Raw genomic sequence first — 24,232 nt, 5'->3', positions numbered from 1 at the left:
TTCTCGTGGTTCTTAACGTCAAAGTTAGTTGATTTTAAATTAGCAACTTGCCAATTCATTTGAACATATTTAACTGTAACTTATTCTTATTACTCTTAATAACAATAAGGTTTCTCGCAGAAATGGATCCTTGCAGGTAATTATTTAACATTATACTCGCTTATCTTCCAGTTCGATCATTAATTTGACACAGAGGATGCTGGGAAAGCTGTGTGTTAATTGTTGTGATGTTCCGGTATCAGAGATTAATGGACTTGAGCGCAGAGTTGTAGAGAAAAATAGAATTTCTATATTATTATCAAGAGATACTTGGTCGAAACTAAATTAAATGTAATGTCACGGCAAAGGAAGTAGTCAATTTAATCGAAGATTACAATAAATTGATAAAAGAAGAAGAAAAGTAAATTAATAAAGAATAATTTCGTTAAGAATACATTGAATTTTGTAACTGCTAATGCCTCGCTCCTAAAAGAAATAATGTATTTTAAATCATGTGGAAAATTTTATTCTACTCCATTTTTCGCCGAAAGCAGAATGTACGCTGGGCAGCACAGCGGTCAAATAGCTTTGGCTTTCACGATAATAGCTGCAGCGGCTATTTCATCGCAATTTTTGACAGTAAAGGTATTGAAAGATACGTTAAGTACCAATAATCGCAATGAGAAGAAGATCAACTACAACAGACAGCTAAGCACCTAGCTAAAAAATTTAGAATACTTGGCACACTTTATATATGCGATTTTGCATTAAAGTTTCCATGTTACTAGAACATTCATCTAACCTGGCCGATATTTTCTTACAGATTTAAATCATTTTGGAAAATCTCAACAAATTTGCACCCCCAATTTTGCAAACAAAAAAAAAAGAAAAGAAAGGAAAGAAAGAAAAGCGTGTCATATACAAAACTTTATCCCATATCTTCACGTGAAATCATGATCTTATCGATTTCATCGTGTTTACTACGACATCTCATATATGAGAATCTTATAAAAACTCAAAGATGTTCAATGATAGCAGAGCTATAAAAGTTTTATGTTAGCAAAGAAAATTTATTGGTTTAGAAGTAGAGAAATGACGGTACGAATTTATCATTAACGCAACGAGCACGGTCTTTGTTCGTTTTTCAATGCTTCAATTTGCAGAACGAACAACGGATGCGTATACTTCTTGTGGTTGCTCTCAAAGCCAAAATCACGCATACATGTTATAAACAAAACGCACAATTTTCTTCCCTTCTTTCAGAGAATATAAAGAGTGAGAAACAATAGCGACTCTGTCCCAGTCGATTTCAGTATCCATGACCTGATTACTCGTACCTCGTATTGACGTTACCTACAGTTTTCACTAACGAGTCGTTAATCGATATTAGTACCATTTTATCGTTTTAGATTCACAGCATTCGAACAAGCGGTCTACCAGCTCAAAGCTGACTCGCTTTAATCGGTACTCATTCAATAAAGATTTATTGCTACGTTAAATTCTCATGCACAAAGGTACATTGATTCCAAGAATTTGCGGATTCTTCGATCTTTAGCAAAGAGTGAAAGGAGAATGTGTAATATTTCGAAATCTACTCGAAAGCGTATTCACATAAAAATATCTGCGTTTTAATTGTATCATTGATTATGAGATTTTATATTTAATTCTGAGCGAATAAATGCTTTGTCAATTGCTTGTTTTACGCAATTAATATTGTATTATTTGTAAAAGAAATTTGATAATTTAGTAATTTTCAAGTAATAAAAATTAGTAACTGCAAGCAGATATAAAGATGTAACAGGAAGGAGTTATGAATAATTATACACGTGGATGACTAGTATAAATATTATCAGTGTACACGAAGAAAGAGCAATTTTCCAGGATAAAATAAACGTCGCTAGCTTTATCTATTCATGGAAATGGAAAAACGCACTCCTAAATGTCAATACACTGTATGCGTTAAAAATTGAACGTCTATATACCGTATACATTAAAAGATGAACTCGTCGTATCCATGAAAAGCATAGAAGTGAAAAATATAAAACGCGAAACTACGGATACTACACATTTGTCGTTCTTTGGCTACGTGCAGTTGGTGAACGGTTCCACGAACAGTACATTGTTTTTTTCTGTGACTATTCTCCCGCCAAGAAATCAGTGTATGAGAATTTAAAATAAAACTGTATACGTAACGATGTAAACGGCGATGAGCACGTAACAGGAAAGAGGAATATATAGAAAGAAAGAGAAGAAGGAAAAGAAGGTAACGAAGGAAGAAAACGGTAACGTAGCGAGCAGCGCCGTCGGTGGTGGATGCGGTAGAGGTTAGAATAGCGGTGGGTCGTGACGGTGGTGGAGGCCGCCGTTATGCTGTGGGTGGGATGCGCGAAGTTGGGACTGGGGGTTGGTGGGGAACTGACAAGGAAAAGGTGGGGGTCGGGTGGCAGCGGAGGCGGCTCGTTTAGCACGCAGGATCAGCTTCAGGGAGAACCTCGCTTCGTCTCTTTTACCTCGCGCTAGCTAGTAGCTCCGCCGCATTCGTACGTGCTACCAAAGACACGCGTTCGATAGAGTTGCGTATAGAACCATAGAGATTTCCTTTCAAATCGTTTCTGTGCGTCTATTTGTTCTTTCCCCTTCGTACTTTCTTCTCTCTACTCTTTCTCCTCTCTCCTCTACTTTACCTTTCGCTTTATCCATCCGTCTCTTTCGTTTACCTTTCTTCCTTTATGCTTTTCTATTCACTCGTCTACGATTACTTCTCCCTGTAATTCCAACTTTTTTTTATTATTATCAATCACTTTTCCTTCCTACTCTCTCTCTCTCTCTCTCTCTCTCTCTCTCTCTCTCTCTCTCTCTCTCTCTCTCTTTGTCTGTCTGTCTCTTTCTCTGGCTGTAACGACACGTAAAATCAGGAATTATGGTTCGATCGCTGTAAACGCGATCGATTTCTGTACGTATGAGCGTACAATGTCGATGAGTCGGAAGAAAGGACAACGATACAGACAGGAAGCGAGAGTGTTCGTTGTGTGTCCTCGACGATGATCGTCACCTAGAGGAGCGAGTACGCACGCTCGTTCACGGGGACAGAAAAATGAGGCGCGTCAGGACGTTCGTCGGAACAATCGACGCCGATGTTGTTGTCGTTAACGTACCTTCACAGACGAATACAAAGGGAATAGAGTGAGAAAAGGGGAGAGATAAAGAGAGAGGGGGTGAGGGTAGGGGAGAGGTGGCGTCTAAGCCGCGGAGTACTACGGTTTAGGTTTGGGGTAGGGCGCGATAGTGGTATGGTTCCCGTTGACGTTCGAGTGCCAGGCTAATTGCCTTTGAGACTTGTGTAATTGTTCTTGAAATGGCGAAAAAGTGAACGAACAGGGCTGGTCCCTGGTGAAAAGAAGGGAAGAAAAGACGAAGGAGCAGAGATAAAGGAAACCTCGAGTGTACTCCTAGCACTTCTGCGAACAATTTCAGCTTCGAAGAATTCAGAATGTAGAATAATTCGGACTGTCGTAGTATCTAACGAAAATCGGAACGACTCTCGGTAAATTTGAATCTTCTTATCTTTTCTTATTTTCTTCCTTTCTTTTGTACGGGAGTCCTGATCGTCGGAACGTTAGATCGAAAAGAAAAGATTGCCTGCCCGCGGCTTATCGACGATGCATAACCCTCCCGTGCTCTGTTTCTCCTTATTCCGTCTGCCCTCGATGTCGTCGCACATTGCCATAAATACCATTCGAATTACCGAAATAATATAATTGCCTTTTTTTAATTGATCGTTCACAGGATGCGTGAGTGTTTCACGTTAGCCGAGTCGTCGGTAAATTATGCGTGTACATAGAGGATAGCGGAGGGGATAGGCGAGAAGAGTGGAGACCAAGTGTCGTAGAAACTAGAATTCGGTCGTGTGTTGTGAAAAAAAAGGTGGGTGTCTTTGAAAACTGCAGAAAAAAGCTACTCTCATCGGTTCGTCAGATTCGTTATTGCACTACTCATTGGCCACAGTTTCAATTCGCGTGCTTATGTTCGTGTATTTACGTACGCGCTTTACCATTTTATCGTGTTATCTCCACAAGGGTCTGAACTATCAGTAAGGAGAGAAGTCTGGAATTGCCACGAAACAGCAACAAGGTCTCGTGCGTCGTAAAACTGCCTACGTAGATCGTAGCCGGTAAGATGATTCAAATTATTTCCAACGGCTTGCAAAGCAACAGACCACAAGACGAACCTACCGCTTGAACGTATGAAATGTCATCGAGTGAAACGAAAGTAATTGCGTATTCATTCCATTGTTACTTTGGTTGCTTCGCCTAACCACTATTGGTTATCCAGGAAAGATTTTTAATTATTTTCATAAAAGTATAAATTTTACATTAATTAATCGTACATAAGGAAAACAGTATTGATATAATACACATATGCATTTTATATTATCGCGTATCTATGTTTCTATATTTATTTATAACCTCGTTAAACATTTCTGTAATGAAACGTGTTAGATAGAAATTGTCATCCATTCTCGTATCTAACGATAAAAACTGATGTTATCGTACAAGAGATGCATTCGTATTATGAATGTTTTATCGTCACGCATATGTATCGTAGCTTGTTTGAGTATTTCTCTACGAAGTATGCCTTTTTAAACAATCTTTTTTTTCTATGCAGATTGTTCCATGATTATGCATAATAATACCCTTTTACCTACAAGAGGGTGGCAACGAGTCTAAAGTGTATATTTGCTCGCAAAGCCGTTGCAGTTCTAGATAGATCGATATATTGCTTTGAAGAAAGTGGAGGCGTTGTTAGTTTGATTATTGTAATATAACCGAATTCTTGGAACTGTTGTCAGATACCACGAGAGAGATACTTTGGTTGAAATTTCTGTTTATATATATATTATATATAACCATTAAACAAAATATATCAAAAACGAATTATACTTAAGTGCAAAGCGATTTAAAAATATTTCTTCTGTTCAGTTCAATCTCCGGTACAACATACAGCGCTTATCCTTGACATTCCAATCAGTTCCTATGCTATGAACTTTCGATACAGATGACTATCTGTCACAAATCGATCTTGAATAATTCATCCCGGCTCCGCAGTCAGGAACTGAGTACCTCTGAAATTACCGTCGTTCAGAGTTGCTTACAAAAACAGAGGGAAATATAAGTGACTTTGATGGTGTTTCTGATTGTTTCGTACAGATTTACGATGAAAGTTTAAAATTCGGTCATAAACTTGAAAAATAAAACGATTACGTTAGAATAAGAAAGTATTATTAGAGTCAGCTAAATTTCAACATTTTAGAGTTCATCTTGAACTTTACGCAGAATAACCAAGCTTGTTTATGTAATGAGATATATATATATAAACGAAAGAATATGTTCAGATTCACGATGAAAAGATATTAAAATTAGGATAATGACTCGAGTGGCTCTGTGGTAGGGTTGTTTGTGTCGGCGAAAAGGTAGCATACATATAAGAATTATTATGAATCGTTTAATTGCCTTGCGAGAAAACCACGGGACGACGCGCCTGCTCTGCTCGAACTATTTAAACTTGGGTAATGTGGTAGAAGCAATAAGACGATAATATCATCCTCAGCAGCATTATATCGAACATTTCGTCAGTTCGATGGCAAAGTAATCCCGACTCGTGAACACCGTTTAATATGGTTTAATATCTGATCGAAATCGAATTGCTCGCCGAACAAGAACTCTCCGCAAGAGCAAATCCCTCCCGATTTCTGCTGCCTTGAGAAAAGTAATCGGACACGTACGTTATCGAACCAACTTAGATTATGGAAACGATTTCCCAAAGTAATTGCGTCAAAAATGTTTGTTTAATATGTCCGTCCACCTAACAACTTTGTCAGGTGAAATTTCTGATATAGATAAAAATGTCATGTTTTTAATATTTTTCAAATCAAACAACGCCTCGTTCGATCCAAAAATAAAATTGTTACGAAAAAGAACACTTCGTGATATTTCTTGTATAGTATAAAGATTATCATTGAGGCTGGCACAGAAAGAAATCTAGCAATTATGTAATACCGACCGGATTGGAATGGCATGACCAGTTTTACGCCTTCTTTGTTTGTATCAAGCACAACGTATGCCGAAGACGGTATACTTGAATATGTATAAATGCCATCGACATCGTTTCTGTCGCTCGTGTTCTAGATCACCTTTAACGTCCCGCTTCCATAGCGTCTATTAACGTTGAATAACGTCAACTTGTGCTCGTTGGTGAAACAAGCAAATGACTTCAATTAAAACATTACTTTTATAGAATAACTACAGATTAAATTAAGCGGCCTAAAAGAATCAATTAATGATCGATTCGCTAAAAGTTTGCGTAATTGTGTTAAGAATTTATTAATAAATGTCAATTATTTCACAAACAGAATACTTTTGATAATTGTAAAAGACAGAAAATCTGCAATGCTTCATTTTCATCGGTCTGGTATCTTAAAGTTAATGAAATATACATGTTAAATGTAGTCAAATCATCTTTTATCTAGAAATTTGTGTCTTTAGGTATACATACAATGTTTCGTTTAAATATATAATAATCTATATACGAGTACATTCTAATAGAAAATTGGTGAAAGGAACGTTGCTACGCTATGCAAAATAATCTTAAGACATAAACCTGTTTTAACAAAGTGGATTTTTTGGTATTTAGATTGTGATTGATAGCAAGTACAGAATGTATATTTTTGTTCAGGAAAAACGTTTACTCTGACGAAAAATCTTTTTATATTACCATGAAGTAGCGTGCGTTCTAAAGTTAGTCGATGTTCTCAAAATCAAATCATAAGTCGCCTTCACAAAAATAGGTCGAATATAAGGGAGGATAACACCTATACGCGATCAAAAGCTGAACATTGTGCGCCGATGTTGAACTAACGGCCACCCATTCATCGACATTTCTCGTCCTTTCTTGACATTTCCAGACCTTCTAAGAATGTTATGGAAATCTCGGTTGCCTTTCTTGAAAAGCAGCTCTACTTATCCATTACAACCAGTATTCAACGAATCGTGTGTTATACGAAATTATTCAGTTCATTAAATTTCATTCAGTTCAAAATTTTGGGAGAAACAGTTATTTTCGAATCAACAAGAAACTCACGATCACGAGTTCAATTCTTATATTTTATGATCCCATGTTTACATTTTTTTCTTCTTATCTTTGCTCATAGAATAAACAAGCCTCGTTTGACGGAAGAAAACTGGAACTGTTTATATGTTGTAATATTGTTTTTGTTTTTATGTACTTTTATTTCCCATGTGAAAAACATTTTCTCATATTTAAACTCTAAAGTTCCTTCCTTTTCCCAAGAAAATGAAACATTGAAATTCTTTCTTATCTGTCTTTTTCACTCGATTTCCTTCTCAATCCCAGTCCTTTCATACTTTCTGAAAAGCTGCGCATTCGCGGATTCATTCACATACTTTTTTCGATTCGGTAAAGAGTGATTCCTGCAGAAATATTCTTATTCTTGCAGAAATATCAAGTATCGAACAATTAAATTTTCTTTATTAAAGGGCTCAATATCTGTTACCTTCTTCATATTTATTATCTATCAACAGAAACAAGATCACAAATAAATGGCGAAATTAATCATTCTATTTGACCTGCATATGTTCAAGCTGTGCATGTACGGCTATACCGCTGAAAGGGTTAAACGTGACGTGAAAAATATGCGACCGCGGAACACGCTGGCAAAACCGCGTCACTGTCTGCAAACAGCACCGCTATACTACTTGCAACAAGGATCTATCTACGAGCTCGGTGCATATACCGAAGAGGTTTCTCCATTTTGACTCCAAATTGGCCATTATGTCAATTGTGCGGTTAAAAAGTATTATACGTGCGCGCAAAAAGAATATAATACGAGCATATGGAAAGCGTGTGAACATCCCTTTTTTTTTCTCGTTAACAAACGATTTATATATTACAAATGATAGAGACTGTATGACGTTAAAGGTTTCGCTGATAGAGAAATCTACTACACGTTTTCAATTCTGTTAACTCTCTGATACTAGAATTCTGTTTGTTTTCTAAAAGAAAATTATCAGCGATTATCTTTACTTTTCTAGTATCTTTCTTAAATCGACGTTTAATGTCGCAAGTCACACGTACACGACAACGAACATTGTACTAAACAGAGTTCTCTGCGTAATTTTCATTTCGTTAATTTCTAAAAATGTACGTTTGCATAAACAACCGTGCTATAGCAATTATTCGAAATAAATAGAAATGAGACTCGACTATTTTGAGTTAGGAGACATGAAATTGTTACGTACTGCGAAACACACTGAGCGCGAGGTAATTTATGTATTACACATAGATTTGTACTTCTTTGACAATTTTATGGGCTTCTATGATTACTTACCGAGGCGTTTGCGTGTTAAATCTCTGCTCGCACTTGCAGTCACTTGATGTTTTTCCGCATCACGGCTTGTCAGGTGTTTAGAAAAAAAAAGCATATGCAGCTCGTAACGAGATTCGTAATTGCACTTTCCTAGAAAGCTAGTGCGTGTATCCAATTTTCGTTAATAATTGCGCGAACGTCATAAAGTGCATAACAAACAAAATCGCCAGAAATTCAGATAGAAATATCGTTCCATTGACAAAGCACTTTTGATAAACCTCTGAAATTTTAACCAGATTTAATGTGATATAATTTAGGACTTTTTATTGATTTTTTAATTGATTGATTTATTCTCTGTTAGTTTAATTGTATTTAATGCAGCAATTGTTCGTATCTTATTTTTTGAAAGCAGGTAGAAGGAATTGAAACAACTAAAAGCTGTGTCTTTCTGCAAACATCAGATTCATAAATCTAGAACTTGCGTATGTACAGTGAATGAAATACTGTCTGAAAGAGAAAGCGATTGAAGCTATCAAACAAATGTTTCTACAAGCAAAGTTTTGAGTTATTTTTAACCAGCTGGTTAAATGTGTAGTTGCTATACCGTATATACTACCTGTATTCAGTCGTAAATGAAAAATCTAAATAAACGTATAACATTACAAGGAACTATTTTAACAATGGGGTTAGTCTGCACTTTACAGTTCATTTTATTACGTAGCTAATCAAAAATATTGAAGTTTCTGAAATATACAGTGTTATAATACAGACATAAAATATGTGACAAATTTTTGATTATTTTTTTTTATTTATTTTATACTAGAACAATTTAACTGTCTTGTGTGCTTCGTAAGTAAACTATAACATTTCACGTTTCAAAAACTTTAGTTAGCTTAATGCAACATTTTGGTCGGAAACTTATTGAGACAATATGTATACTGAAAACTTGGTGAAAATTGACAGCTCGAAGTAATATTGGCAGATATGACTTCGTGGGATTTTTATACTTTTTACGAGACACTCGAGGGTAGAACGGGGGTTATATAACGAAAAAGGGACAAGAGGAAGGGAAAATCCCAGGAGAAGCATTTGAGGAGGAGCCATCCGATTCCGAGGAAATTCATGAATGTTGAGTTGACGACCCTAGTGAATGAAGACTATAAACAATACTATGAATATTATAAACGGTGATACCAAATATGTTCTTGTAAATGTTATATGATAGCAAATGAAATGACCAAATTGATAATCAAACTGTCACCGTTTACTGCTTTCTCAAAAATTATATCGATCAAGTAATGATATCTTTTAACACTTGTAAGACAAATTTATAATTATCACAATTAATATCCTTAATTGTGCCGATGAAATTTATATTACTATAGCTTAGAGTTTCTCATGTACTACATTGGAAAAATTAAAAACATTTTATATATTCGAATAAATATTTAAATTTGTATTGTACATAGAAAAGTATTACAAGAAGCTACCAATGTTCCTTGAAATTAGGGCTAATTAGGGCAAATTATTACCTAGCCGTGTATTTTTGAGCACTAGATAGAATTCCACACGGAATCTGAGTTCCAGCCTGTATTATATAAAGTAAAGAGCATAGCCAGTGACGAAAATGGTTGCGTTCGCATTTGTACAAGTACACAAGAAAGAAAATGCGGTATCGCGGACGTGTTGACATACTCATCAAAACCGTGAAAGGGTCGGAGGCTTGCGGATAAGCAATCTACAGGGAGTGTGTATCCACAAAAGGATCCAGGACACGTCAACATGGTGATTTTGTAAGATTTGAAACAACCGTTTCGGAGCTCGAGGATTTTCCAGAACGAGCTCCGGGATCTTTTATCGGAAAAAATTGTGCTCAGTAAATTCTTATAGTTTGCGAGAACTAGTCTTGTTACCAACTTTAAATCCCACTTGGACCAACGAAAACGAAGCGTCGGAAGTTGCTATTACGTCTTACGAACGGCAGATTACATTTCCAATTTTAGAAGATATCTCGTCACATAATAGTTATCGTCCAGAAAATATATCTTCAGTTTCCAATTTTCAATATTTTTACAATCCAAACATGGATAATGACTATAAAAAAACAGTATTAACCAGACTATGAAATCTACTTTCGTTAATTTTCAAAACGTAAAAATATTACAATATTTTATCCTCATTTTGAATTAGAAAATAAGAGTGTAGTCGCACGAAAGAAATCGCAGCAACTTTCTGGATCATCTGACAGGGCAGTACAAAGCCAAGTGCTCTTACATAAACAAGTGATAATTAAAACGGTATATCACGATACTTTCATTAAAGTACGTATTATATCCTCACAAAGGGAAACTTTAGTGTTCTATACCGAGAATCTTAATGCACATAGATGCTATATTGCAATGAGAGGAGGTGGTGCTCTCCCTCTTGCAATTGCTTGTGACTCGCTTCATTTCCTTATTCGCTCATCACTCTTTCTCTTTTCTTTTTTCTCACTTTCACAGTTTCTCACCGCGAAAATTTAATAGAACAATGACTAACGAATCCCGCTATTTATGCCTCGATCTATTATTATATAACGCGTAATATAGCCCCCGTTTCTTTCTATACACTGTTGGCAACGTTCGCACATTTGTGCAGTTGAACGTATCTGAAAAATTCTTCTTCTGAAATACCATTTACAATCGTTAGTTTGTACCACTGTATGCACCAATACGACGAGTTTTGTTACACGATAATACCTCGTCTTACATCTCGATGGTTGTCTCTTCATTTTTGGTTCGCAAATCGATTACTGCCACGGACCATCGTTTTCCTCTTTTTCGAACTTAGGTATGAATGTAGCCATGGAAAGAACTCGTTTTGAGGACGCGAAATTAAATAATAGTGTATATAGTATATACTCTAAACATTTTTCTCTATATGGCAGCAGCCTGAGGACTTTTTGAGTGCACTGTATAATCCTATATAATAAATATAACGAGAGATGCATTAACTTGTATAATAAGGTCGTTCGTTTTTCACAAGGAAGGCTTTTAAATTTAAATTGGTAATAGAATTGCATTCATTTTTTGATATGGTTCTGAGGGATAGGTACTCCACGAAGTTCACAGAAATATTAAAAAAGAATGCCATTGACAATTATTAAGAGATAGCAAATTAATTAATTGTTAACTAAGTAGATCTGGTATAAAAATAACGATCCTTATCGCTCTGAAAGGAATTGAAACAAACTTATCATATAACTTAATGTGAACTTGTCTGCATCGCGATGTTTTTTATTTGATAGGTAATTCATCGGAACATTTTTTTAGATTAATATTTTACAGTTTCCCGCATGTCAAATCAAATTCGAATACACGTTCGATAAACACGCCCGGCCTATTTTTCCGTGGTTGTATCGATCTCGTCACCACTATCGATGAAACACAGAGTTCCGATAGCAAACTAACGAGTTTATTTTTAACGTAGTTGAAGAAGAACCTGCAGAGCGGCCGTGTGCATGCACTGTACCGGTAAATTATAGCGACTCCCGATGACTCTTAATTGGTTGAAACAAGTCGGTTTTGCGGTCGATCGATCGAAGGATACGATAAAACGATTCGGCTTGGAGTTTTCTGAGTAAAAACAACCGAGTTGTATCTTGTTTTATTTCTTCTTTTCCAGGTCGTTTAGCATCGCAAAAATAGCAAATTTTTTATTTCGAAGAATGAAAAATAACAAAAGCCAAGTATGCAGACACGATGCAACGTGGCTCCTGCTTCGCTGCTTTCTTTTTAAAACTTTGCTGAAGCGTTGCAACCGTATTGTAGAAACTTCTCAACTTGCCATCAACAAAGTCCGTTGTTCATTCGTTTCTTTTACAAGGATGAATTAAAGAATGAAATTGCAGAGTTACACTACCGAGAAATTGGTGCTTCCGATTCGGAGGAAATTGAAATATCTCGAAAGCTTCGCTTAAAAAACTTTTCCTATGAACAGGTATACTTTTTGCACGTTAAAAGGGAAGCAATCGAGTTTGGTGGTAAAGTAATTTCACGTGTCTGTATAAAAGCATTCGAATCTATCCATCTGTGACTGTTGTCCTATATACAGAATTAAAAGTAGAACAATCCTATCAAATTGAAAACAAATTTGGCAACCAGATAGAATAAGATAAATAAAGTAAACAAATTTCCTATTTTCAGTATAGTTTCCAATGTTGGTTACGTCATACTATTATTTATTAAATTCGAAACTGGGAAAAAACGAAATTTTATAATAGAAGCAGGTGAATATAGAGATCCAAGGAAGGCATTAAACTGTTTTTGTAGGTATTGATCCATAAATTTCTACCGTCAAATTGAGTGCAGTTCGATTGACCATAACGCGAAGCGAAGATTTCTATTAAACTGCGGGAAGTTTTTTATTTCCATACGGCAGCTTATCGATTACCGTTCAGCTTTGTTATCTACATGTGAATAGAGCCAGGAAATGGGAATGGCGATATATGCTTTTATGTAAAATAACGTGCAACTTGTCGAGTATGCCAATTTCTACATTGTTTCTCTCTTTACTGGCACGCAGAAAGCTGTTTAATTACTTCAAAATCGTGGACAAATAATTTGTAAAATTTCCTGTATAATGAGAACACGGACAGATGGCAAAACACAGATATAAGTTACTATTTAAGCTACAGAAGTAGCTTTTGGAACTCATCGATCACAACAAATTTTTATCAAAATGCCCGCTAAAATATAACATTTAACTTGAAACGTAACTTTTTGGACGTGAAACTTGGTTAAGGATGGTAAAAACAATGTTTTCGAAAAACATAACCAAAAGAAGAAAACGTAACGAATGCTTCAATTCGATATCTTTTTTATTTTTAGAAATTTCAATAAAATACTTTAGAAGTTCGTTTTATATAGCTTAATGTATCGGAAAATAGAAGCATAACTTCCTGTGAAGTATTTAGCTGTGAATATCCAGCTGTGGTATGTCACTCAAAAGTCATAGTGGATTTACGCTGGGTTTAAGGTCGAGAGTTAAGAAAGTTATCTGTTCATCCATTGAGTTAGGAAACCAGAGGCCAAAGTAGAGTATGTCTTCGATGCTATCCGATGTGACTTCCCACGATAGACCATGTTAGTGCAACGGTGGACATATCCATGATATGTCTGTTTATAATATCTAATGCTTCACTGGAGCTACTGCTTGTACTGTAAGCGGAGGAAATTCATGTGACAAGACCCAATGTCGACGATACGTGTACTGACTATCAATGACTATTCTAGGTCTGATATTAATACATAATTTTATGATTTTTGTGGACTCCCATAATACTAATTTATCAGAAGTTCTTCTGACACTATCTTCTAACACTATTAAAATATTTCGTATCAAATAATGTTATCGTAAAGTTGTTATCGTTATCCATCATCTACTTGAACGATACTGCTCTGTTATTTAACGTCATCGCTCAATGTCTCAGTCTTTTCGTATTTTTATACTTTTCCTTTTTCTTTCGATATCAAATATCATCCACGTGTTAACGGATTTGATGGTATCTGGATTTAAGGCTACAGATATCTACATGTATATTGATTGCAGTTGCTGCGCGTCTGCGTGCGCCGGCCAATGCAGATCGCTGTCGCATCATTTCCTTTCCAGCTCAATCTATCTTTCGGGGGTTGGGCAATTGCTTTAAGAGTGAAAACCGGGGCTGTCGATCCTTTAGTATTTATGACTTTCCGCATTACGATCGTTCACTGCTTTGCTACAAGTCATTTTTATCCCAAACAGCTTGGTTCCGAGAATCTACAAATTGAAAAATCAATTACCAGCAACCATAAATCAATCGTGACCTTACACAAGCTCACAAAATTTGGCCACTTTATTTACGTGTCTCTATTTATCAGTTAAAAATAATTTTAATATAAATCGCGATGGTAGTTGGTGAAATGTCATATATAAAAGACATTTTCTGAAATTTCTGCATTTTCTTCAAGGCATAATTTTATCCCCTAAAATCGCATTATGACCCTGAAAAAAGATTTCTGTTGCGGTTGACCTACTCTACTTGCACACAAAGTTTCGTACTTTTTTCAATTTCAGGGTTCCCTAACTTTCCTGTCAGATGCTAAATAATAATGTTGAGACAATTACCGTGTATTTGCAACGAGGTAATAAGCAACGTGTTAGACTGCGGATGTTTCTCCGTTCATATCTACATATATTCTTGTCAAAATGATTAAGAAGATTTAACAATAATAAATAAAGGTTTTACCTAGTGAATATTATAACGTGTGCTTTCCTCTGGTAACCTGATTTTCTGTAGCGCTCTAAGTATAAATTAACTGTAGCGCTTGAATTTATTGTACTTTTCTGGTAATCCTATTTTCTCTTTGAAGCAGTTCCAGTTAGCAGTGGAGATTTACAAAGCGACAACAAAGACCTTGCTGCTAATTGTCTGAATTTTACATGAATCTGATATCCTACAATTCAATAATTTAACTATAGAGAATCAAATACCGCAAAATGGACGATACCGCTGAATTTAACGTTTCTAAATGTCTGTTATAATCGTATTAATTATAGAGGTTATTTCGACATAAATGATTTCTATCCTAAGAAAATTAGGTTTGTGTCTTTGTATTGTTCCTTCCTGGACCTTCAGAAAGCTGGTGCTAATACCACTCGTGTAGCTAAATTTATGAAAGTTCTCTTGTAAAATAAAATAATGGATGTGTATATTACACAAAATCCTAGTCTCCAATCGATGAAGCTGAAGTCAAACTTCAGGAGCATGTATTACTCGCCTCAACAAATAAAAAGGTCTTAATGAATGTGGCTCGAAATATCATTAGTTTCGCAGTTACAACAGTTTTTATCAGTAAAGTGTTACTTGCGTCTGACTACAGCATATGTTCAGTTCGGTCCATTTTAACACACACTTTAGTGTGTTTCTTTGTGAAAGCACACACACATTGGAAGATTCCTAACTGTTTTCTCATCTGCCGTCAGCAGTTTCCGATTCTTTGTCTCACTTCGCTTAACAAAGTAGACGGTTCACTGGACATTATACTTTTAAAATGGCCCCACAGATAAAAGTTTAGGAATTTGTACTATCGTTTATGAACCACAGGACACCTACAAAGAAAGTAACCCAGCTATTAAATTAGTTTAAATTAGTTTAAATTAGTTTAGAAAAATAGCGTCAGAGTTCGCTATCCGCAAATATCTATAAATGACATTCTTTTTGTACGTTTTGAGGATTTTATATAAACCTACTTTATCGAAGCTTATGCTCAAAATTCGCAAGTTTTCTGTGATTTATGGGACGGCAGTGTAAATCTGCTGAACGTAGCAGCTATGCCAAGGGCCTGGCACGCCCAACCTACTTTTCACGAAGCTTAGTGTTCAAATGTTGTTTGTTACTTCTACAAAAGTGAGGAATGGTGCATAAACCATTTGTTGCCTACATTGGAGAGATAAGGGTTGCGACAAATCAAATAACGTACGTTGCAGGAAGCGCAGATATGCTGCTTCTGTTAATCGATTTAGTAAAACGAGTGGCCCAAACAGTTAATCGCCAAACTTATACTATTATAGGGTCATAGTCGAAAATGTTTTATAACATCGAAACGAACGATTAAATTACGGAATTTCTTGTAACGTTGCTTATCAGTAGTTCCTGCACGACTAGTCTCAGAGATTCATTAATATGGTCATATTCAATAGATCCCTCGCAATAGGGATATTACTGGCCACTACTGGTCATTACAAGCTAGTGTACGTTAAGCTCCCAGTAGTACAACTACCAAAACCCATACACTACTCGGAATCGGCAGTATATCATTGTACATTATTGGTCAGGTAACATCCAAGACAAGGGATATACCAAAATATCTATATATTTTATAAAAAATATATTATACATCTATTTGCGCTGTAAGATATTTTTTATTATAAAAAATTTATTCACTTTATTAATGAACAGCGTATATCGTATTCACAAATCAAATCGTATGATACACGATCCTATAATGAATGTTGCCCACTAAATTAATCTTGGGTAATTGGTTTGATCGGATGAGCGATGAACTGGTTTGATATGGAAAGTCCGATTTATCGACCATAAACTTCTCCATTCTGATGAGAATCCGAATGTGACTTACTAAATTATTCGAATCGATTTCTTGTGCGTGACTAGTTTCTTTTTGCGTTTTATTTCAGTGTTTGAATGTGAGATTCCTCGGCATATTTTGTTAGCTTTCTTTCTCTTTCTTTCTTTTTGCCTCTTATTCTGCTGATTCTCTTGCCTCCATTGCTCTTGATATCTCCTTAACATGCTTCAGATTCCCTCTCAATTTTCGTTTCTTATCAAAAACATAACAAAAAGTATCTTTATCTTTGTTCCTTTCATATCTTACTAGATATTGGTTTGCCTTCGAGGATTCAATGCTCCAATGAATTCTCTTTCTTGGCTTTTACGTTCTTTGTACGATTTCTATATTATTGGTGTCTGAAGCATCTAACCCATTCAATAGATACATCCTCGTCATTCGTTACTTTGCCATTAATTTTTATGCTTATGGAATTTCCTTTATGTCTATGATTATGCTGTTATGCATTCTTTTATCGATTATCTGCAAACGCCTGGTCTGAGAATACCTGCGATATGTCTATCGAACACAGAAGATATGAAAAATTCTGCGTCAAACATTTGCTATTTTGTCTCGTTATCCCTTTCCCCAGAAAGCTCCTCGGTTGTGAAGAATTGTCAAAATCATGTTCTGCCATTTATTTGTACAATTAGCGTTTATGGATACAAAGTATTATTTTTTTTTTTTATTTTACTTTGGTTATTTTACAATTTGTCCTTATGGACATTTGGTAAAGTGTTATATCTTATTGATGAAGAAAAAAAAAATAAAATAAAAATAAATATAGCACGTGGGCGGCTACCCCCAGCGGGGTGCCAGCTTCGTTTTTTCTAAGTTATATCTTTTATGACAAAGTATTATTGACATTAAATATGAATCGAAGTAACTTATGTAAGATTATCATTTAAATAGAACATTACGTGATATGTAAATGATGAGACGAAATTATATCAGAATACCTGGCCCAACGTAAGGTACACAAAATTGCCATTTGAATAGAATATTACATAAGACGTGTTCAGTAACAATGTACAGTTGCCGTAATAATTCAACAGTAATGGAACCATGAAAGTTCGTCTTATTAAGGTCTACCTACTGGCTTGATTATCTTACTGTGTTCCTCTACTTTCCATCTACTGTTATAATTTTACAATTTCTCGTAAGGAAATTCCCTAACATTTAGACAACCAAGATATGTACATGTATTCCCATGGAACGAAGAGACAGTGGATCGTGGAATACTTGATTTCCTTTGACACGTTTAAGCTTGTTTCTTTGGTTTACAGAGTTAAGGTTGCAACGTCCATTTGACGCTTTAATCCACTTCACGATTCTCTTGGGTAGAAAATAGAGAACGAAAGACAAGAACAGCTGGAAGACAGTGAGACTCAAAGAGGACAAATAAAATTTGCCGGGAAATGTACTTAACCGATTAGTACTAACGATACTAGATTTTCAAAGAATCCAAGAGCCAGGAGCTGAGATTCTATCCCGAGAATGAAAATTGATAATATATGTGACGAAACTAAAACTTGGAACTGTTAACTCCTTGCTCCATAATATCGACTCATACTCGCGACATAAAACTTTTACGACTTGAAAAGTACTCGTAGAAAATATCCTTGTCAACAAAATTTTCTTCGGAATTTTAACACGTCCGTTGTTTCTCAGATTATCACTTGTTTCTAAGTAATTTACGATCGCGTTTATTCAGCCATTCCTATTCATAAATTTTATACGCGTCATTCTATAAAATCAATGTCGTTATAAAGATACATGAAACGACATGGATAAATTCACAAATTTTAAAAACTTGTTAAGCTTTAAAAACGTCCTTGATTTCTTTACATTTACTTAGTGTAAGACGACTGTCTTTGTGACTGAAACCAACGAAAGATTATGTCACTCGAGAATAGCGACTCGTCGCGTTGATGGTAGCCAGACCGATAGGAAACAATGGGATTTCCTAACGGCTCTCTTCTCCACCGATTCGTCGATTTTCTTCTGTTCAACTATGGCGCAAACTGTGTCACTTTCCCTGCGTCCTTGTGTGCTGCTATAATACATACCAATGATACTCCCGGTATTATAAGCGCAGTAATACGGCCGTAGACGTGAATGTAATTGCCAATACGCGACGCTCTCAATGGTGACACGTTCATTGTTTACCGCTGTGATCCTTTCCTACGAATGATCGACGAACGATACGAAGCATCGAGCCAGACTTGAACAATGCTTCTTTGTTGCTTTTTCAAACAAAAGCTTTTAAGCATTTGTGTTTGCAAAGATTGATTACTTTCTTATACTTTCTTCTCTATAAAATAAATATATACATATGTATACATTTTTATCGTCTTTTAAGTAGATCAACATCTATAAGATGAATTAAAAAAATAGGTGGTCCATCATATCTAAGAAATTTGGATTAATAGCGTCGAATTAACTCGTCGTTACCGCCCAACAGGTTGAATAGACTCAGAATCATTAAAAAATATCTTGTACCATCAAAAATTCGTGTCCACGACGACTATTCGATCTACGATTTTTGTTATGGCGTAACGAAATTGTACACCAAATTTGGTTACATGTTGTTTGTTCGATATTTCTTTCATTTTTATAAATTATATCAGACATAGCTATGTATAAGACACGTAATTAATCTCTTAGGCAAGAGCTTAATCCAGTAAGTAGCCGAGGAAACGGGTGCAATTCAATTGACATAGATCGGTGTCGTCTTTACAGCGAGGTCTCCTGATGTGTACGTTGTGTTAATTATGTCCTACATTTACTTCGCGTTACACGAGGCCTCATCGTTGGTCCGTCGTTGCACGAAGGACCTCTGATACGCGACGTGTTAGCGTGCCATTAAATCCTGCTAGAGTAGCGTAATCGTTATACGGTAGACATACGTATTTATGATAGATCTTCTCCTATATCTAACGAATAACAAGTATTTGTAACAAGTCTTTCCGATCTTTTTTTCTTTCTCATTCGCCAACTCTTTCGCAAGAACGAAACTGCTTGTTTATCGACCATTTTACCAACTAATATTTTTAACTGCTGCGTTGTGTGACGTATTCTAGTAGATCATGAGTTGTGCATGGCTAATATTTGCACGGCTATTGCTAACTAGAAGATCAGTAATTCGCAAACGTGAACATAATTTACGCGTTCAAGGCTCTTATTTATGAACAGACTGCGGATATTTATGCGCTTGTGACGATTTTGAATATGCGAAAATAAATAACGATCTGCACAAATGGAAAAATATCTGAAATAAAAATACCTATATTGCGAATTTTTTTTTCTTTTTTGGTAAAAACTAAAGTATATTTTGAAATAACACACACTTATCTAATAGATACAAAAAGAAGGTAATTCTCTGATGCCGCAGTTTGTGACGCAAGCAAAAAATACACAGTTAACTGTCTGCCGGATTCTAATACCATTTTAAGATAGTCTAATTCTTAGGCAAGTCACGAACTGCCCCGACTTCCTCCCTTCGGACGTGGAAAACGAAACTCTTTCAGCCGACGAATCAACTTGCCTTGAAGACTGCCTCTTTCTTAAAACTTTTTATTCGGATCGTGTATTGGCTACTCATTACGACATTATTTTACGTTTCTGTTCCTCTGTGGTTTTGCGCGTGCTTATGCTTTCAATGACGTTCTTTCTATATAAATACACTCATGGCAACTTCCTCTTTTTCTCTCTCGTTTACTTATTCATTTACATTGCTCCCTATTTACTCCCCAGGACACGTTTTCTATCTCTCTTCGTTTTTATGTTCCTTCTTTCTCCCTCGAGTATTTTCCAAAAGCTTTTACGACACAAGTTCGACAACGATAAAAATTCTATTATTAGTAATAATACAGAAGAAAATTAATAGTTGATAATAATAGTAGCACGCGTTATTCTTTGTTGTAGATTTCAAAATGGGTTGTTTCGGCAGCAAAGATAAGTTGAGCAAAGAGGATATGGATTTCCTTAAATCACACACAAGATATGATGAAGCAACTATAAAAGAATGGTACAAAGGATTCAAAGTAAGTTTACATTTATTTCATATTAACTTTATAGATTTATTCTTATGTTTATTATTATGTATTAACGATAACAATATCATGTCCCTGTCTAAACTATACTTTAGATTGTTACGTGCTATCAAGTATAATCTGTTATGCGCTCAAACTATTTACGAGCTATGAAAGTATCTATTGTTAGAAGTAAAATACGAAGAAGAAAATATTAATAGAAACGTAAATCAACGAATCTTTGATCATTTATGCTATTGCGGCCATTATCGATCGCTAAATGAGAGCTATAGAAAGAATATGAAATATCTTTAAAGTTCGCTCTCTTAAACGGTTTATCGGTTTATATAAATTCGATTCTTGAAAGATTCTCTTCTTATCCATCGAGCCAGCCCCTTCAGTATTTGCTCGAGTTTATTCAATCAGATAAAAATAAATAATTCGCATTAGTTTGGACTGAATAAGTTTTCATTGGCTTCTTCGAAAAGTGCATAGTCCTAGCCTTAATTGGACTTAAACAAATTCTAACAATCCCGATCAAAATGTCCAATTCCTTGAAAAAGTTAATTGCACGAAGTTTCTGGGATAGTTTAAACAGTTCAAGCAAAACCCACGCACGTCGTACGAACAAATTAAACTAAGCAAATTGTCCGTTACCGTTGGACATGTTTCAACTCATTCCATATACGTATACCTACCTATCTCACGCAAACTTTCTTGTTCCTCAATTGCAGTACTTGAGTTTTCCAATCGAAAATTAAATAAACGAGTTTTAGTACTTTTCATGTTCGATCCTCCTACTATTCTATCAATTTCTCTACTACTATTCTAACGGGCAATTTCGTTCGAAAAGTGTAAAAGACTAGCCTCGGAGCTTTGTTGCATTCCCTCTCATTTTCTTCTCTTTCTCTCTTTTTCCCTCGTCCTGTAAACGCGTACGTGTACACGCAACCACCAGAGAAAATCGGTTTTTCACACTCTATTTCCATTTTTAGCAAAACCAGCAACGTCGATACAACTGTAAAACATCGTCTAACTCAAACCACTTCGCTATTAGTATATAATCTCTTTACAAAGAGTGAGCAACACCGTTTAGTGCAAACGAATTCTGTATTTTTAAACGATGAATTTGACTGTACCACTAGATTTGACAGAGATCTATTTGGTTGAATAATAGTTACTAATTACGTTGGTTTCTCTTAGCGGATATTTTACCTATTTGCATACAGATCTACAAGAAAATTGATTTTGATTTATAAATTACCAAGTCACAGTATATCTCTCGTACTAAGGAACCAGAAATACTTGGAAGAAGATAGATACAGAGATTATTCTACAATTATATACGTATAGCTCATGCGTGTATTTGTCATATATATAGTGATAGAATCATTAAAAAGGACGATTAAAATGTTTTTTACACTAAGAGGATTTTAAAATAACTGCATTGCTATGACATTTGCTTGCGTAACAAGTAACACGTAAAGTGTTACTTAATTGCTCATCTCGACGTTAATTTCTAACTATATTACGCGCAAACAATTTATGTATACATTACGGAACGAATTGCGTATATAAATAAATTTCTGTACTTTTTTAAGAAAATTGCTTAAAATTAGTTATTTGACTTTCTATGTAGAGTGAGAAAAAATTATACCCTTGCAATCAGTATGGTAGTTTCGATTTTGAAATAAAATTGCATAAGCATAACAATATTTTTCTAAATAAAGGTACACGCAGACACACAAACACTTGTTTTTCTTTACGTTATAGCAAGATTGCCCAAATGGTAGATTAACGCCAGCAAAATTTGTCGACATGTACAAAATGTTCTTCCCATCTGGCAATGCGGAAGAATTCTGCGACCATGTTTTCCGTACATTCGATATGGACAAAAATGGCTACATCGATTTTAAGGTAAGATGAGATCTCCTCAAATTGATCTTTATTTTTACTATTATGTTCCTTCGCGAATGCGAAATACGTCTTTCGTCGAGGATAATACACGCAAGTATATATGCTGAGAATAGAACTTGAACGCTTCTGGTACCGCAGTTATTCTGCATGATTAAACTTTTTAAATCGTTTTGAACTATGAACGTTCCGTTTCTAAAGAAATATTCTAGTTTCGATACTTCGCTGACTACCCGTTTTTCTGAAAAGAATTACGCGATTTATCTTCATGCACAGAGTGCAGAAGAATTTGCGTTTATAAGCGAAGCAAGTAAGTCATTCTGATATAAAGTAGAAGATACAAAGCTGACGAATAGATTTGAGTAATGTTTATTGTACAATACAAAATTATCGTTACAAGATTCGATTTCATTACACATTTACACGTCGAATTTGATATTCCACATTGCGGCTCTCTTTATCTCTGAGATCGTTTAGGTGGAACTGAGATCTCTGGATCGCCATTGCATCAGACACAGTCGTGGACAAAACCACGGACAAGTGACATTAACAATCCTTACTACATAGTAGGAGGCAACGACAATTCTCTACATCCACGAAATGCCATACCGACCACACATCCCTTATCCACATAGGTATGGCTTGTCTGCCAATCTCTGGATACGCAAACACACTGAAAAATATTCAATACTCAACGAGCTCGGTAATTATTTTATAGAAAAGACACGTAAGAGGTGTACGACCAGTGTTGAAGTTTTTCTCGAAGACGATATATGACTGATATTTTAGAGATTAAATAAATTCTCTGATTTTCCTTGGAGATAATAATTCTCGGTTTCGCTTCGAACGACTGAAAGACTGAAAAAGAAGTATACGAGTTTTATTAAATTCAAAAGGGTATAGAGCTAAAAGTTGCGATCCTTAATATACGAAAAAGAAAAAAGGTACATTTCGGTAAAATTCTGCTAGAATAAATGGTTACGAAATAACATCAACGACCTATCAACATTGCCGTCTATAGCAAATACATCTGCAAACACAAAGGTCTTTAGAAAAGGCTACGCCAGTGATACATAGCATAGAGAAGTAGCCGATGGCAGAAATTTGCCAGAGGGGCCAGCACGTCGATGGGGTCAATACGAGAAGTGGAGACACTTCGGAGGTCAGGAAGAGCAAAGAGCCGACTCGCCCTCGACTTCGTTCTTTAAAACCCTCGCCGTTTGTCTACCTCAGGCGTCAGATGACCTAGTTCAACTTTACTATATCTTCAACGGCGATACTCGAAATTCTCTGCGAACCTGACGTAAAAGCGTCAAGGTATCCAAAGATTAGCGCATCCACTTTCTTAATACTGTATTCTTCCTTAAAAAGCTGTTTTTTCTTTAACCTCGTGAGCAGTCGTTCCATCTCTATTAGCTTCCGGGATATGCTAGAAAATGTTCTCTTCAACTTCTGACAGTGAAAGTAGGCAGTTCTCAAAGTGAAATTATTCGTCGTACAAAATCTACTTTGATTGGTAGATGAACAGTGCCTTGAACAAGATCAAAGCGAGTGAAACAAACATTTGACAAACTAAAAATATTGAATGGAGCGTTCTTTCGAGCCTCAGGAGAATTTATCGCACTTTACCGTGTAATAATTTAGTTACCTTGGAAGCCAAGGATGGTGCCCAGAACCTCGTTGAAATTGAACTGATGCCTTGAGTCGACGTTTATTTCTTGGAACTAAAAAACTATTGCCAATAACTTTTCCGTCATCTACGAAGAGTTTCGAATTAT

General features: G+C 35.7%; 1 protein-coding gene across 7 annotated transcripts in view; it reads left to right on the top strand.

Moving 5' to 3' along the window:
• Positions 1-24,232, top strand: part of LOC132904846 (neuronal calcium sensor 2) — a 75,321-nt gene that overhangs the window by 39,810 nt on the left and 11,279 nt on the right. For 2 of the 7 annotated variants that reach the window (XM_060955630.1, XR_009657666.1), the window contains 2 exons: positions 20,434-20,552; positions 22,314-22,457. In XM_060955630.1, the coding sequence (XP_060811613.1) occupies positions 20,442-20,552; positions 22,314-22,457 (255 nt within the window). In that variant the 5' untranslated portion in view covers positions 20,434-20,441. Of the gene's footprint in view, positions 1-2,394; positions 2,594-2,846; positions 3,163-3,258; positions 3,524-3,765; positions 3,904-4,055; positions 4,151-20,433; positions 20,553-22,313; positions 22,458-24,232 lie in introns of those variants that run through there. The other 5 variants (XM_060955624.1, XM_060955626.1, XM_060955628.1 and 2 more) reach the window with 5 other exon arrangements.

The sequence above is a fragment of the Bombus pascuorum genome, chromosome 3, assembly GCF_905332965.1.
Source record: "Bombus pascuorum chromosome 3, iyBomPasc1.1, whole genome shotgun sequence".
NCBI lineage: Eukaryota > Metazoa > Arthropoda > Insecta > Hymenoptera > Apidae > Bombus > Bombus pascuorum.
The sequence above is the reverse complement of the archived record's forward strand: the minus strand, read 5'-3'. Positions and strand labels throughout refer to the sequence as shown.